The sequence below is a fragment of the Delphinapterus leucas genome, chromosome 16, assembly GCF_059928025.1.
Source record: "Delphinapterus leucas isolate spDelLeu-1000000601 "Yukka" chromosome 16, BTC_Dleu_Yukka2, whole genome shotgun sequence".
Classification (NCBI taxonomy): domain Eukaryota; kingdom Metazoa; phylum Chordata; class Mammalia; order Artiodactyla; family Monodontidae; genus Delphinapterus; species Delphinapterus leucas.
Window position 1 is genome coordinate 69,583,357 of NC_143144.1, and position 17,653 is coordinate 69,601,009.

Here is a 17,653-nt window from a genome sequence, read left to right on the forward strand (position 1 = left end):
GGGGCACAGAAATGTATTAATAAGTTCCAAAACTAGCAAATCGTGGAGCAGGCTTGGAATTCAGGTAGTGTGGTTACAGAGTGCACACTCATAGGTACTACTCACTTTTTCTTAATTTGTTCCTTATTCATTTTCCACTAGGAGCCTGCTATTTACAGGGAACTTCAGAGACCTTCCTCTTAAAAAGATCTTGTGATCAACTATTACAGGAGTTAAGACGTGTAAAAACAGCTGTAGAGTTAAATATGCCCTTCAATATTTATAGACAATAGATTTAGAGGAGCTTACAGAAGTAAGAAATTACTTCTGATTTGGGAATTAGAGATGGGAACGATGAGGGTAGAGGGATAAAGAAACGCTCTGTGGCATTTGAGCTTGACTTTGAAGAATGGGTAGGCCTTGTTAATCAAATGGGGAATGTGTCAAATGGGGAATTCTAGGAGACACAGGTTCAAATTCAAATCTTAACTCTGTAGCACCCACTAATGATAGTACTGCGGTATTTTTGACCGTGAGAACTGTGCTGCCTCATCTATTCAGCCTTTGCATCTATACCTCTCAGAGCACAAGATACCCAAGGACATCAACAAAGCTAATCTCATTAGCTAAACAAACACAAATCATTCACATCTCTCATTTTCTTGCCTTAGCTTATGGCAATCTGTCATACTTCATCCTTTCCCTCTTTCTTTCCCATCACGGAATAATTTATTATACATGCCAAAGGGAAACCTACACAAACAGATGTTATTTTTCTATTTAAAGCCAAGCATTCAATTTCTTCTTAATTTTTCTGAGCCACGTGGCTGGCAATGTTAGAGTGAATGATGAGTCCGTATCCAACAGCACCAAGGCCAAGCAATCAACAAGTTTGTTAGTCAACATCAAGTTAGTGGGCGAACTAACAACTATTGATTTGAGAGGCTTTCTTTAAAGAGAGTATTCATTGTTCTAATTTCATGGTCCAATTACATCTCAAAGAAATGGTACACAACACTTATACAGTTATTATTTATAATAATGTCATCCAAGTCAAGAGATTATTCAAGTCTATACCATCATCTTTAAGACCACCCTTTCCAATGGAAACTCAGAGTTTCTTAGAAGGCTGTATACTCTACCTCTGCTGCTTCTGGGCATGCTGGTCCAAACAGGGCAGAAATTTCTTCTTTCTGGACCTGGTTGATGAAAAGAGCAAGAGACTCCTTGGCGCTGCAGGTTGAGTTGGTGTAAGTAAACTCCCAGCTGAAACTTCCAAAGTCTGCCAGCTCAGAGTTGATCTTGTCCATGGCAATCTGGAGTCTGGCACCCAGCCTCTGCACATTGAATGGATGAGAGATGTTCCAGGGGGCCTGGAACCCCCCAGTGAGTTTAGCAGCCTCAAGCCACATCACCAGGACACTGACAAAGAGCATCAGAACTAAGGTTGGGTGGCCAGCTTGGCATTCAACCCCCAAACAGGGCCCAGATCCGAGTGGGGCCTCAGCACCTGTCCTGGGAGCCATGGATGGAGTCTAACACCTGGATCACTGCAGAACCCTGAGAGGCTTAGCCTCCTGACCACCTGTGCCCAGAGCTTAAATGATAGTGCGCAGTTCCCTGAGGACCACAGCTTGCTTTCTCTTCAGTGCTGTTAACTAACCGAAACCTTCCCTTTCCAGAGTCTGTCCTAACACATCTATAAGCAGAAATCTGTGGAAGGAGGCTGGGACAGGGAGCCAGCAAGGCCCTGGTAATTGATCCAGTGGCACCACTGTCAAACTCCATGGTCCTTGGCAAGCCACATAACCCCCACTCCCTCTCCACCCCCCAGATCCCTCTCCACTAGTAAAATAAGAATCATGGGAACCACTCAAGTGTAGACAGATGGCCTAGGCTGGAATTCTGACTCCATCGCGTATTAGTGGTGTAACCTAGGACACGTTACTTTCCCTCTCTATTTTTCCCTCTCTAATTTTTTTCAAAAACTAGGCACAACCCCCATGTTCAATAGTAGGGGCCTAGATGAGTAACGTGGAGTGAATCCATGTGACTGAGGAGGGTAGTCATTAAAAATGATATATTAAATGTGCACGTACTGGCTTAGAAAAATAGTCACAATTATTAAGGGAGGAGGCACACTTTCAAACGACATGAATAGTATTCCATTTTTTGTTGTGTTTTTAAAAAGCACATAAAGTTGCATAACAAACATTATACACACCAAACGAATAAAAACTCTGGGCGATAGGAGTTATGGGTGTTTTTTCTTCTCTGCTTAATTCTCATATTTTTATCTTCATGTCTTCGCAATAAGGAAGAAAAGTGAATGTTTTAATTGAAAATAAACCCTACAGACTTGTATTTGCAGAGTGAAATCACAGGGAGTTAAACTCACGCTGTCTGAATTCCTGGGTCAGGAGCACGTCACGTTGGTCTGGACCCTCACACTTCTATGCACTTGGCTCATTCTCTGCTGAACTAAGCCCCTTCCAAGTCTCCACTGCCCTCACAGGGAGAGGGAGACAGAGATGCAGGTGGCCTAGGTAATGGCGATCATCGTCTGGAAACCATTGCCATGGTAACAGGCCCACCCACTTTGTACGAAGTGCTTGATTGGCAGGAGTGGCAAGGCCTGAGGTTAAAACCAGCGAGATTGGTAGGGACTGTGGCTGCTGGAGGGGGCACACTGTTCTCCACTTTGCTTCTCCAGCCCTGCTCTCTTCTAGGAGATTCTTATGCCTGCAAGTTACCAGTGGTGGTAGATGGGGGAGGCCATGTTGTTTTATTCCACCATGTTTTGGAACAAAAGTAATCTGTGCTTGGCCCCCAGAGATGCAGAGCTTGGTTCCCTATGTTAGCATTTTGATTCCTAGATATGTTACCTCATCTCTGTTTCCTGAAAAGATTATTACAGAGGGAGGATTCTCTTTTCCTAATTTATAGGGTCCTCACTGCTGACCAGCGGGGCCATAAATCAGATATAGGGCCAGCTGTCCAGCATACAAAACCAGATGAGATTAGCTGTATCCAGGGTGATGGGACTAGCTTTTTTCTACCTGTCCTTCCTCCCCTCCCGTTTGCCCCTCCCTCCCTTCAATTTGTAAATCTGTGGACTCATCAGGTTTAGAGAAAACGGAAAGGTTTGAAATGATGTGGGTTGGAACTTCTCCAGAAGGTGAGCAAGAGAAACAGGTGTTTGGCTCACTTGGAATACAATAAAGTCAGGCTGGAGCTTCCCACCTGGAGGGAAAGACCAAGGGAGAGGCAGCCATCACTTCTGCCCTCACTCTTCCTCCCCCGTCACGGTGTGTTCTGGGAAGAGGCAACACCCTCAGGCTTCCAGAGTCTATAAGACTGCATCTGAGCCTCCGTTTTCTGATCTGTGAAGTGGGCAGAGGGAATGGCAGAGGGCTGAGACTTCTGACCTTACCAGCTTCTTGCCCTAAAACCCTAGGACCCTGGTGGATTCATAACTAACCAAGTACTCCATGCTCGGTGATGGCTGCAGTTTCTTTCCAGGTCTTGCTTACAGGTTCCTAAAGGGAGCATTCCTGAAGGTCTAGCATACCTTGTACCAACCATCCTACAAGTAAGCGCAAGTCAAAAGTGGCTATTACCTACCGGGGTACGAACTTCAAACTTCCCTCTTATGTCCTCAGCACTTGCCAATAGTTGTGATGCAGTCAAGTAAAAAGAATCTCCTGGTAAGTAAATGTCTAAAGAGCCGTAGGAGAGCGGAGTAAAGGTTGAACTTGCGTAAAGGGGAGATTGTGTTTCTTAGATCTGCAACAAAAGGCAATTCCTTGAATCCAAAAGCCACTCCTTTAGGTAACTGTGCGCAGACTACTCCCAGAAAGCCGAGGATGGGGCACCGGCCTTGGCTTTCTGATGAGGACATGCTGATTGTTTCTGAAAAGGTTGATGTGAGGGAGGAGAATCCTCCCTCCTGGGGACGCTGCCTGTCTCATCTGTACTTCAAACTCTCGCTATTCGTCCTGTGCTACTGAAATAGACTCTTCCTCTGGCCTGTAATGTGTTGCTCTTTCTCGTGCCCATTTTTACCAGGAATGGGTTTTTGATGCCTGAGTAGTTGCTTTTGACAACCTGGAGCTTCTAATCAATACTTTCAAGTTTTCTTCTGGCTACAGATCTAATCGGAAGTTCAGCAGATTGATCCAGCCTAAATGCCAGATTTCCGATCTGAAGATTTATTCTGTGTTTTTTGATTCTGCCTCCCAGATTACTGTCCCCAACCCCTAATTAGTCTTAGCATGAAGAGCAAAACCTTCTAGAAACTAGTAGGGAGGAGGGGCAGCTATCTGCTCAGTAATCAAGATACTAAATATTTAGCAGTGATGGAATGACTTTCCATAAAATTTTAAGTGTTCCAAGAACACCTTTGTTGTCACAGTGTCCAAACACTGAGCAAATAAAGAATGTGTCCTTGCCTTAATGCATCTTCCTCTGGGGCTTATACACTTTTGACCCATTAAAAGGACATGCTTCTCCATCCAAGCCAATAGGAGACCTGGGTAGCACCAGGCTTGTCATCTGGTGGCGTCTCTCTGGTGCGTAGCTATATAAAGCCAGGCAGGATGTCCCTCTGGCTCCTCCACCCTTTTCAGCTTCTGGTCTACAGAGACCAGTACCCTCCCACTTCCTGGCGTTTCCGCTCTGCTCGTGTTAAAAGCTCCCAAATTGCTCCCTAGCCAGGCACTCAGTGATGTTCCCCCATGTTGCGAGCCCAGGGAACCGAGGCTGCAAAGCAGAGGACAATGTCCTTAAAGGCTTGGCAAGGGGGGAGGTGTGAGCGTGGCACCCCCAAAGTACTGATGCTCCTGTCTGAAATTTCTCCCACACTCCCCTGTAAGAGGCAGCGTAGCAGAAGGGTGGGGCGCACGGATTTGGAATGAGACTGAAGCTGTGGCTGGGACAAGTTTTCACACAGCGTAGTGCCTGGCCCAGAACAACAGTCAGTGAACAGTAGCAGCTCTATAATAAGGAACTATTGCTTCCGTCAAGAAGATCTTAACCTCTGTTGAATGGAGGTATGTAAACCCAAAGGAACAAACTGTTACTGCTACAGAACCCAGAGGAACAGGTCAAAGACCTCATTGTTTTCAAGTTCACCCAGAGCAGTTATAACATGCTGACACTGGGTAACACCACCTTTCACGTGTGTCCTATAGGCATTAAGACAGAGGATCTTTGGTCTAAATCAGTGTTGTCCATGAAAAATAGAGTGTGAGCCACTTAGGTAATGTTAAAATTCCCGGCAGACAGATTTGAAGATTAAAAGAAACAAGTAGAAATACTTAGCTAGTTTATCTGAAATATTATCATTTCAACATGTAATCCATATTTTAAAAATTGAGAGTTTATGTTATTTTCTTCATACTAAGTCTCCAAAATTTGGCATGTGCTTTTTTTCTGTTTTTTGTTTTGTTTTGTTTTGTTTTGCAGTACGCGGGCCTCTCACTGGTGTGGCCTCTCCCGTTGCGGAGCACAGGTTCCGGACGCGCAGGCTCAGCAGCCATGGCTCACGGGCCCAGCCGCTCCGCAGCACATGGGATCTTCCCGGACCGGGGCACGAACCCGTGTCCCCTGCATCGGCAGTCGGACTCTCAACCACTGCGCCACCAGGGAAGCCCTGGCTTGTGTTTTGTACTTAAACAAGTCTTAGTGCAGACTTTCTTCATTTCAAGTGCTCAGTTGCTACATGTAGCTACTGGTCACAGTATTGGACAGCGTACGTCTAAATCTTTGCTCTGAGCTACGCTTCTAACCAGCTGGGAAATAGTGATGTTTCCTATGGGGTTGTTGAAAGTTCTGGGAATTTAGAGCTGCCGCCTCTCTGAGGACCTTCACCCTTTCCATCTGATTCTTAAATGTTCTTGGGATGCTCTTGCTGATAAAGGTGCAAGTTGCCTGTGTCGCTGCGTTGCAACCTCGTTGACATCGTGACCCTGAGAATAATAGTATTTATACGACACACTGAATGCCCTAGGTGGGGCTGGCCGTGCGCACACCCAGCACTGTGAGGGCTGAGGCATCAGTATGTCTTGGCCCACCAGTGTCCCATGGCTCGCCAGTTGGGAAGCTCAGGTCCAAGCCTGCAAGGCAATCTGTGCTATGAGTGTTATCTGGGGGAGGGGAGGCACAGGGGGAGTATCTGGGATTGGGGGAAGCTGTTTATTGCAATCTGTGCAAACACCATTCTTGTCAATCAAGTGCTCATGCTTAAGTAGCACTTCCTTCCCACAAAGAATGAGCAAGTGGCCTCAAGAGCTCAGGTGCCCAAGCTGTTTACTGTCAGCGGCCCGAGTTGAGCAAAACAAGCTGCTCCAGACACTGAGCTGTGGGGTCAGCTTCTCCCGTGTGGCTAACACGGGGGCCTAGAATAGCACAGTGGCCGCTCCCAGCACAGCAGACAACAAAGCAGAAAGAGCTGGGGATCGCACAGCTGAAAGATGCGGTACACTGCCCCCCGCCACCCAGCCCGCCTTCAACTGCGGGAAGCAAGGCTCTCAGCGTCAGGAAGGATGTCCAGGCAGGTGGGAAGCCCTTCTGAGGAGGGGAAAGGGAGCTGTTGTTCCACCCTGGGCATCAGGTTCCCGTGGCTGGCATTGGGCTCTCCTTCCTCCAGGGCAATGGCTCTTAATTCTCTTTGAGATACCAATCAGAGTTCCCAAGGGGAATATATAAACACACGGGGTTTATATATCGCATGCAGTTCATGGGATGAGTCATCCTTAATCATAGACATGTACTTGGGCTCTGGACTCAGGATGACCTGAGCTCAAAAAAGACTCTGCCAACTGTTAGCCACGTGCCTTGGGCAAGTAAACTTGACCTCTCTCAGCCTTTCCTCTTCTGCAAAATGACAATAACTTCTTCATAGGGCTGCTCTGAGGTTAAATGGGGTATTGCAGAGAGCTCAGCGCAGTGGGGCCACATGGGAAGTGCTCGACAATATTCACGATCATCTCGAAGGCCTTCAGAATGGAGCTGACCTGGGAACCTAAGATTGCTCCTCGGTAAGGTGTACTTTGAGCGCCATTAGCCTTTTGAAACATCAGATAACCAAGGAAAGGGTGGGTATGGAATGGTCGGTTAGGGCATCTTGTTAAGCGTTTAGGGAACTTTGCCCCTTTCTTTTCACATCTCAGTGGAAGGCTAAACTTCAAAGTCAGCTCTGCCATGTGGGAAGCTAAAGGTCAGTCCATCACAGCTCTCATTTTGCCCACTTTGCGCCATCACACCCTCTGCCCTGCTGTACAGCTGACTCTAGGGAAGGACATGGCATTCTGATTCATCACTACTGAGTCAACATGAAGAGATTCAGCCTATAGCTCTAGGACTCTGCTTCTCTTTCTTCTTGGGTCATGTCGCCTGACTTCTAAAGCCTTGGATTAGCAGTCAAAACAGCCTCAGATCCTTCCTAAATAAGTGTCCAGCGGACCCCACCCGTCCCAGCTACTCCACACACCTTGTGCCGCCCCTTCTCGTCTCCAGCTTCCTTCTCTGCCCTCCCTCGGAATGCCGACAGTGAACGTTGTTGAGTAGCTAGTCCACAATCTGAATCCAGTGAAGCATGCTAGAGCAGACGAGCCGGAGGTACAAGATGAATCATCTGGATTCTGAGGGCAGAGGTTTTACTGAAAGGAGAAATTCCACTTTCCTCTAGAGGGACTTCATGAAGGTTCAGTGATGTCTGGAATCTGGAAACACCCCAAAGACCTTTAAATAATATTTGGTTCCCTGACTGATTCACACCTCCCAACCTGCTCTAAAGTCTGCCTTGCCACCAATTCTGCTCCCGAATAAAGGTCTCCTTTTCAGGAACAAGCTGCGAATCACCTGGCTTTGCAAAATAGCCTGAAATTATTATTTTTTAAATGCTTGGCCTCACCGTCATCATCACCTTCTCAGGAAGGTAATGTACCTGCTCGGAGCCTCCATCTTTTCACCCACACAAATCATAACTACCTGGAAGATTTACTGTGAGGGCCAAACGAAGTCCTTGTCACGGAGCCTGGCTCCTGGCAGCCACTGAAGGTGTTAAAGGTGTTGTCCCCACTTATACCTCGCAGGTTTGTTAAGAGTTAGTTTGGAGGTGTTTTGTAAGTTGGGAGGAGCTGTACAAATGCACAGTGGCGCTATGTAAAGTTGGCCTACTGAGAAGGTCTGGCTTTCCCTGCTTTCAAAAATAGGGGAAACCTGGTTTCTGCTTCCAAAGAGCTGCCAGCCCTATGGTGAGAGGTATCTTGGCTGTTTCCAGGCTGTGTTACAAAACTCTGGAATGTTGGCTTCTGGTCTTCTCGAACTGTTGTAAATGAGATGTGTGGTTCCCTTGTCCCTACGAAAGGGGAAGGAGTGAAGGAGTGTATACTGCTCCCCCCCAATACCTCCCCCAACCTCCTGACCGGAGCAGAGAGTACGCGTGTCAGAACTACAGCTATTGGGTCAGACTCCTCACCTCAGGCGCCTCACCTGTGAATGACATGTAACAATGAAGGTTTGCACTTTTTAGAGGACATGGGATGCCTGGACAGGAAAGGAATTTGCTTTTTATTGATTTCTCAATGCATATGGCTGTGGGAAGGGAGAGAGAAGCAGAGGGTGTTGCAAAGCCTTATCAAACATGTGTTTTTTTGAAGGGAGATGTTATAGGAAACCATGGTTGATCAGGAGACAGTGTGGCCTGCTAGGGCAATGGAGGCCTGGGTTCTGGACTTCCCTCTCCTACTAAGTTGATGCCTCACCCTAGCCGGCTGCTGCACCTTTTGGGGTCTCAGGTGCCCTTGAGAATAAAGTGAAGGTTATTAGATCAGGTGATGCCCCCTCCACACCCACACTCATACCCACATGGGTCGTCTAGCTGGGATGCTGTCAGCACTGACTTACACTTACCTAAAGGGGAAGAGTGAGTGGCGATAACTCCTGCTGTTGTCGAAGCACCCTCCCTGGGTCTTGGCCCTCTCGCTGGTCTTCTTGAGCAACACCTCTCTCCTAGAACATATCATGAGTTCCAATCTGTGTTAAGTTGTCCTCCCAATGGCAGGATCACCAGAGCCAAAACGACCCCATGCAGAGTTCCTTTGAACAGTTCAGTAGTTGAGCCCGTGGAAGGCGGGGTGGCTGCTTGGAGCAGTGGGGGGTCCAAGAGTGTCCCCAAACCAGCAGCCTCCACATCAACTGGAATTGTGAGAAATGCAGATTCTCAGGCCCTGACCCAGGCCCACCGTATCAGAAACTACAGCATGGGCCCAGCAATCAGTATAACAAGCTCTCCAGGAGACTGTCATGCTCACTGGAGTTTGGGAACAACTGGCTTGGAGCATCTTGCTCTCTGGCTAGTGTGGTGTCAGCAGGTGTTCGGTGGGCCCCCAGTTCCCATTGAACTGTATCTTCTTTAGCCACCTCTGAGAAGCCTTTTCTTTCTGGTCCTACGGTAGGACTAGGGCTCCATGGCAAGAAGTGAGCTTACAGAGTCAATGCGCCTACGACCTGGATAAGAATCTGGCCAAATAAGACCTCTATGTCAGTGAGGTAGCCACTCCCCCATACAGAGTCAGCAGGAAGTGGTATTGGTTTCTGATTTTGATATTAGCCGCCCAACCAAATACAGTGAGAAGAAACCTAATGCAGCATTTCCATGAATTTCTGCAGGCCTGATACTCAGAAAACGTTCAAGTATTTGAGGTCTGCTAGCGGTGAAATGAACACTTAGCAACAAAGCAGCACCATACGGGGGCAAAGGCACTGCGGTGGTTGTCTGTGGGCCTGGGTCAGGCCTTACCTTGACTACTAACTGACTGCATGATTCTGAGTGATTTCTTTCACCTGAAAAGGCCTCATTGGCCTCACCTATAAAAGAGAGATCACAAATGATCTCCAGAGCCGCTTGCATCTCCATCCAGCGTTTTTGTTTGGTGATGATGCCTTGCAGTCTTAAAGATTTTGGACTCGAGAATGGTGACTAGTGACTTTAAAATGGAAAGACAGAGGAGGATAGGCTGGACCGTGATGCAACAGCAACCCTGCTTCTTCCAGAGCTCGCTGAGCCGTGGGTGGTGTAGGCTGTGTCCATGATTCTGCATTCTAAACCCCACCCGGCTATGCCTGTCCTTCTGTCTCGATTCTAGAGTGATTTGCCTTATTTGATTGTCTTGGAGACATTGTGATTCTGTAGGGGTCACTGGCCCCTTCTAGAAGAAGGCTCATCTCTAAAATGCAGGCCTCTGCTTATCTGAATCTTAAAGCTAGAGGCAGTTAGAGTGGTGTCTCATTTTTCTCTCCCCGCTAAACTCAAGGAGCACTTTTTTCCTCTTCCTGTCACAATCTCAAGGATTCTGCCCAAAAAGCAGGTGCAAAGCCCTGTCTAACCCCTCCAGTTTCCCTGAGGTATGGGCTTTATACAATGTTTTGCTTGTTAAACGTTAGCTTTCTGAGCTGACGACTCTCTCTCTTTTTTTTCTTCCTCTAAAGCCCATTGCATAACATTCTCCTGTTTTAAACTTTTGCCAAATCCTACACTTCTCACTGTCGGAGGTTACCACAAGTGTTTGAACAGGTAACTTCTACCTTTGAACTTCTATTGCAACAGGTTCAAAGGTTCCAGGAGAGCTGGTTAGCCACTCTCATTGGCTTCAGGTGTGGTCCTGACTCGGGCGCTGAGGAAAGGCATCATCACTAAAGGAAACGTCCGGACTCAGGAGCTGAATGTGGTGCTGAACGAGTACCGCCAGCTGTGAGGGCCGCATTTCCTGGACCCCGGAAGCGAGAGTATTCTTACAAGGTAAGCTGCAATAATGCTACCTGCTCCATAGCTTATATGCTTATGGGAGAGCAGAGGTAGGGGTGGTTGGGGAGAAGACAGTGGGCCGTGTGTCTATTCTCAGCCTAAGGCTCTTTCACAACATGAAATAACATTTGGTTGAATAGTAATCTCAGCTGACTTGCGTGGGAGGCAAAGAAAAAATCAATTGAAAAGGGGGTGGAAACATGGAAGGGGCTCTGAATGTTGGCAGGAGATGGACTTGGAAGAGAGAGTTGTTAATTTCACTAAATGCAAATAAAACAGACTTAAAAGCTTTAAAGGTTATAACCAAAGCCAGGACGTGGGTCTCCTTCTCTTCCATTTAGAAATGTCTGTATCAGTATGATTAGAAAGGCTGCTGCGGACAGCCCTTCCCATTTGGAAGGGGGCAGGGAAGGGAATTCTTAACAGACTTTCTATCCCATGCTGGTGCTGTACAAGATATGTGACGCGCACGACCTCATTGGCTCGTTACCTCCTGTAAGGTAGGCGGTGTGGTTCTCATATAACAGATGAATGATGTGCCTCTGGGCTGTTAAACAGAGCAGCCTGGGCTGCAGAGCTAAGAGGAGGTGGGGCAGGAATTTGAGTCCCGGTCAGTATGTCACTACAGCTTTTTGCTGCATGATGCAGAATGCTTGCGGGCTGTGAAGACCTTCCATCATCCCCTCACATCTTGGGGGTGTCCCTCATGCATGTAGGATTGAACAGGAATGCACCTCTAGATGCTAGAGCTTTAGAATGACCCAGACTCTTCTGTACTTGAGGATTTGATCCTGGAGGAAACCATCTTCTCCCGGCCCTAAGCTCTTCGTCGGGTTGGTAAAAGAAGACAGCACCCAGGGAAGAGCCCAGTAGCATTATAATGGCTGAGACTTGACACCCACTCTGCCATCCTCTGCTCGTCGCTGAAGGGAGCTGCCCCTGTGGGAGGTGAGCTTGGAAACTAAGCAAAGCCAAGTGTTCCTCCAGCCATGACATGAACCTGAAGATGGAAAGGCAGAGGGGGCACCCTCATCTTCCCATACTTCATCGTTCTCCCATGTCTAAAGTGGGCTCCCGTGAGGCCAAGGGACCAGCTCTTATGTTCCCTGAGATTGGGGCACAGCTCACTTTGGTTTTTATGGTTGGAGGCTTTTAGGCCCTCCTCTGTGTAGAGAAGGAATCCCAATCTAACTCTAGTAAAGAACTGAGCTCATGCTGGATTTACCTTGATCCTTCTTAAAGGAACCAAGACTGGGGAAAGTGCTGCTTAATTCTGGGGTGTCTGAGAGGTGGCGGGGAGGGGTGGGGGCAGGAAGGGGCAGGAGAACTTGTTCTTTCTGCCTTCAAATCTGAGAATGGAAGCTCCCATGCCCTTCTGTGGCCACAGCCGTAGATGATCCAATGAGACTACTGCAGGTACTGAGGCCCTGTAGACCAATCCCCAAGACTCTTTCAGGGCATCTGCACATTCAAAGCAATTTTTGTAATAATACCAAGAAGTAATTTGTCTTTGCCACTGTCGTTGTCTCACGAGTATACAGTGGAGTTTTACAGAGGCTCCAAGATGCAGGATCAATCTGACAGCTAACAGCGTGTGTGCTTGTGGATTCCTGATTTTAAAATTTCCCAGTTGTAATCTGGGAGGTGAGGGAGGCAGCAAATTTGAGGTACGAAAATGATGTGTCAGAGGAAAGGAACAGATCTCCGTGGCTGTCCCTGTCGTTCCTGACATGCTCGTTTTCTTGGCTTTATCAGCACTGCTTCGGGGACTGAGGCAGGCTCACTGGGGACTGGAGAGTGGGTGACACAGTGCATGGCTGGCCAGCAATGCTGGCCAGGCCAGGCTGGCCTCCAGGTGTCCCCACAGTCTTGGGAAGGCTGCGAGGGCTACGGTGCCCTGTGGCTGGACCTCCCTGTCCTGGGAACCCAGGGAGGGGGTCCCACCTCTCTGACACTGGTGGTCAGCAGGGGGCACCTCAGTCATCTCCGTCTGGTTTTTGGTCTTGGTTTAGCGGTAGTCAGACAAACAGGGAGAGCGTGAGTTGCGTGGATGCAGGCTGGCTTCTGTGTCAGCCCTTAGGGACTGATGGTAAAGGCTTTGAAACCGAGCCAGGAGAGCTTTAGCGGCTTTTCTCCTTCTGGTCAGAACGCTTCCACTTTCAGTTGTGAAAGAAAAACCAGGAAGTGAAGTCCCCGAGCACGTTAGAAGCCGGCCATGGCCTGACTCCTGACACGGGGCAGCTCAGACAGGGGCCTGACGGCTCAGACGGCTCAGAACTGGGGACCCTCAGCCTGCAGAGATGCTCTGAAGCCCCTGTGACCCTGGAGGAACCGGGGGTGAGGGGAGAGGCCAGGGACTCGTGCCACGAGGAACTCAGAGCCAGGAGGCCTCATTCACTGGAAGCACCAAGAGATGCGGCCCCCTCGCAGGGTAAGGGGGCAGCTGGAGGGGGTATTTAGTAAGGGGTCTTGTGGGCATGGGGCAGAAGCCCCAGTGGCATCCTGACCCCCAGCTCTGGCGAATCTGCAGCTTGCTGTGTCACAGGCACGTGTCAGTGCTCACTTTCTCCCTGGTCTCTAAGGGACTTCTTTAAACCCTCCTCGGGCTTCCCTGGTGGCGCAGTGGTTGAGAGTCCGCCTGCCGATGCAGGGGACGCGGGTTCGTGTCCCGGTCCGGGAAGATCCCACATGCCGCGGAGCGGCTGGGCCCATGAGCTATGGCCGCTGGGCCTGCGCGTCCGGAGCCTGTGTTCCACAACGGGAAAGGCCACAACGGTGAAAGGCCCGCGTACCACAAAAAAAAAAAAAAACAAAAAAAAAACCCAAAACCCTCCCCATCAGGAGGGTGGAGGAGAAGGCAGATTGTGGAGGAGTCCTTTCTCCTGCCTCTCTTGGGGAAGGGGAACCACAACCCGGACCCCATTTTGTGGGCCTGAGCCTCTGCCTATAGCCCGCCTGTGCTGCACTGGGGGTTGTCCTCAATTCTCCTGATGGATTTTCAGTCCTTCTGAGGGGAAGAGCTGTCCGATGCATGACTAATGGAATGGTTTCTGGATGAAGTTGGATCTGTTGTAAGGAGTAGGGCCACAAGCTGAATCTAAGATGAACTTGACCTTCAAGGAGTGAGTGTTGGAAAGGGACTCCATAGTTGGGGCTTACTACCTTCTGTGGGTATCCATCTTGTTGGTGATTTGAAAAGTAGGATTGGATCTATAGCTCCTGTTTGTAGGTAATTGGTATTCTCTAACAGAGGCAGTCTTAAAAAATAATAGAATTAAATTGAACTAAATTTAATTTAATTTAAAAATAAAAGATTGGTTCAGTTAAAAAAAAAAGGAATAATTGGTTTTGGTGATCCCTCCCTCTGTATTCCAGGGTGAGAGTTACTTTATGGTTGTCCCCTCCAATGGACAAGTATTTGAGGTGAACACAGAAGAATCTTGGAAGAGACTTGGTATAAACTCTTGTAGGCATCACTTGTACGCTTGGCACAACAAAAGGGACAAAAACTGAAATAAAACAAGAGTCACAAATACTTATAGAAGAGGCAGGCAATAGAGCTAAGTAAAGTAGGTGATATGTAACAAGATGCAGGTGAGAGGCAAAAGGCAAGGCAGGTGCACCCAGATAAACATACTCCAACTTGACGGGTTTTTTTCAAACATTATCCAGACCAAACAATGCTTCAGCTGAGCATTTGTTGAGGTCCTGACCTGAAATAGTCTTTTCTCCCAACTTTTATTCTAACTCTCTGGGGGCAATGACACCTAAAATAATATCAGTGTATCATTGAGTGCCTAGGCCCTAAACCCACAGATGCTAGAGGGAGGCTGTGGGTCCAGAAAGGAGAAAGGAAGGAAACTATGGGGGAGGGGGAAGAGGAAGCCAGTTACGCACCAGCTCATAGTGGGTACTCTGACATTTCATTAAGACAGTATTAGGAGATGGGTGGTTAAGAGAGGTGAAGCCACCTTCCCAAGATCGCAAAGCAGCCAGCTGTCAACTGGAAGAGAAGCTGCAGTTGGTGTGATGTTAAAAACCATGTTCCGTCCACTCCTGTGTAGAATTAACCTCTCTCTGGATTTCCTAGAAATTTTCATTTTTAAAAAGATTCTTATGTATGGTGACCCGGGAAGATATTGACTTCACATATTTATTAGAGACTTTGCAGGTTGACATTTTTCTAGAATGTAAATATTACAGCTACCATTCTTTGAATATTTACTGTGGGGCAGTGCTGTGCTTACCGTTTGTTTTAATTTATTTATTTTATTTATTTATTTTTGGCTGCATTGGGCCCTCGTTGCGTGTGGGCTTTCTCTAGTTGCAGCGAGCAGGGGCTACTCTTTGTCGTGGTGCGCGGGCTTCTCATTGCAATGGCTTCTCTTATTGCGGAGCGCTGGCTTCAGTAGTTGTGGCTTGCGGGCTCAGTAGTTGTGGCTCGTGGGCTCTAGAGCCCAGGCTCAGTAGTTGTGGCGCACGGGCTTAGTTGCTCCGTGGCATGTGGGACTTTCCCGGGCCAGGGCCCCAACCCATGTCCCCTGCATTGGCAGGTGGATTCTTAACCACTGCACCTCCAGCGAAGCCCCTGTGCTTACTCATTTATGGGGCTTTTATCTTTTGATCTTCAAAGCAGTCCTATGAGGTAGGTATGTTTTTTTGTAGACAGGGGAACCAAGACTTAGAAATAAACTGGACACAGTATGAAGAGATTGCAGCTGGCATTTGAACTCTGGCTCATTTAGTTCTGAAGGCAAACTCTGCCTCCATTTTTGATGAGTCTAGTTCAGTGCATGGACCAGAGAATTAGAAACTGGGAGAAACTTTTTTCTTGCAAATCCTCCCACTTTCAAATCCATAGAAATGGAAAGCAGATCCATCCTTGGTTGCCAGGGATTGGGAGGAAAGAGGAATGGGGAGTAGCTGCTTAATGGCTACAGGATTTCCTCTGGGGATGATGAAAGTGTTTTGAAACTAGATAGAGGTGGTGGTTGTACAACATTGTGAATGTACCAAATGCCGCTGAATTGTTCACTTTAAAGTGGTTAATTTTATGTTACGTGAATTGCACCTCAGAGGAAAAAAAACCCCTCCCACCTCTAGGCAGGTGAATTCCTAAATGAGGACTTGGAGATATTTTTAGAAATCAGGAAGGAGGCTTCTGTTTCTGTCTGTCTCATATGCCTGGCCAGCAGATGAACTGACCCTCATTTGGAGTGTGACCTCAGGTGACTCGTGTCCGGAGGCACCCTACGAGGGTGACATGTCCCCAGCAGCCCTGAGGTCAGCCGTCGCTGCTCTTGCCGCACTCTGCTATAAACATATCCCGGTCTCTTTCTCCCCCGTGTGACCATGCACCATGAGATCAGAAATGTACTCTCTCGTTCTTCCCCTGGCACAGAGCCTGGTATTTTCCAGGCTCTTAATTCATGTCATTAGAATAAATACGAGTTTTGGAGTTTGGAAGGTCAGGCAACCCTTGTACTGCTGTGGCGAGGCCATGGTACCAACCCTCTGTGGGGAAGCTTGTTGTAGATCTCTGGGTCTCCATGGGTCACTCTACTCTAAGAGTTGTGAGGTTGTGAGTGGCTTGTGGGAGGATGCAGGCGTGAGGTAGGGCTGAGGGAGATGGCAGGGTCAGAGCTCAGAGGTGGACCATGTGATCCCCAGCTAGAAATCCTCTGTTTACAAAATAGAAATGAGGAGTTGTTAAGACCTTTGTATGTAAGTCGAAGGGCAGTTATACACTACAAAGATCATGACCATCTCTTCTCTTTGGGGACATCTCCAAACAGAACATCTGATATTGACAAGGAGTTAGAAACTGACTTAAGTGGAAGAGGGAAAAAGAGAGCTCATCCTCACTGAGGGCTTCCTATGTGCTGGACAGCATAGTGGAAAGTCTACCCATAGTATCCCTTTTAAGTAGAGATGATTACCTACCCCTTGTGGTGTGCAGTGGAGGGAAACTGATGCTCAGTGACATTAAGTAACTGTCCCAGGGCCACATATCTGGTAAGTGGTAGTTCTGTTGCTCTGGTACCTGGAAAGGCAATGGCCTTAAATGTTTGCCCCTGGAAATGAGACTATTGGGAATAAAGCTGCTTGTTTACACACTGCATCTGGTGACCCCTGACTTGCCCGACCAGGTAGTGAGTGGGCTCATTCTGCAGAGACCTCTTTCACAGCCTCCTGCATCAGCCTGTCTTTATCCTGGCCTGGGTGATGGGGTCCTAGCACTTTGTCCAGCCTATCTTTATACAGGCTCTTATCAACTCCAGCGGATTGTACTGGTTCTCCTGACCTCAGCACTCTCATTATTCACTTGGTCATCAATAGGCTTGGAAGGCCTTTGGGAATGTTTACTGAGACAAGAACTTCCTCAGGGCAGAGCTGCTGGACTCTGACTTGTTGGAAGTCCAGTAGTACATCAAGGTTGACTAAGTCGATCTAAGATCCAGTGGGACTTGTCACTGCCTGTCACCAGCCTATGAGTGGCTCAGCAGCTATCCTGTGTGATCTTCATGGACTGAGTTAAGAGGATTTTGGCATTTGACTTAATGAAGCCTTTCCTGATAAATCCCACCCCACCAAGGCCTGGCACCCCAAGGCTCTCTGGTGTTTGTGAACCAAATGACTCCAGTGGTGTAGTGTCTATACCAGGCCCCAGACACTGACTTACTCAGCCATTTGGAAACTTTGTCTTTTTTCCCTTTCAACTAAAATTGGTCCTCTATCTCCATCAGACATGTCTCTTCACCATTTCCCTTCACGATTCTCCCACTTTGGTGCCTCTAACTGTGCTGCACCTCTCACCCCACGGCCGGGTATTCCTCTTCCTCTCTTCTACTTAGGCTTATCCAA

At 48.0% G+C, this 17,653-nt stretch overlaps 2 protein-coding genes across 3 annotated transcripts in view; one reads left to right on the forward strand and one right to left on the reverse strand.

The window, feature by feature from the left end:
• LOC111172649 (guanylate cyclase 2G-like) overlaps positions 1–12,773 on the reverse strand; it is a 40,049-nt gene extending 27,276 nt beyond the window's left edge. Inside the window, exons 1-4 of the mRNA XM_089897367.1 lie at positions 12,574–12,773; positions 8,896–8,994; positions 3,604–3,733; positions 1,122–1,316 (exon numbers count right to left, since the gene is read on the reverse strand). Of these exons, the coding sequence (XP_089753493.1) occupies positions 1,122–1,316; positions 3,604–3,733; positions 8,896–8,994; positions 12,574–12,773 (624 nt within the window). The remainder of the gene's footprint in view (positions 1–1,121; positions 1,317–3,603; positions 3,734–8,895; positions 8,995–12,573) is intronic.
• ACSL5 (acyl-CoA synthetase long chain family member 5) overlaps positions 10,612–17,653 on the forward strand; it is a 44,608-nt gene continuing 37,566 nt past the window's right edge. The window contains exon 1 of one of the 2 annotated variants that reach the window (XM_022568779.3): positions 10,612–10,783. The gene's annotated coding sequence lies outside the window, so the exon portion shown is untranslated. Of the gene's footprint in view, positions 10,784–12,989; positions 13,221–17,653 lie in introns of those variants that run through there. The other variant, XM_022568780.3, reaches the window with a different exon arrangement.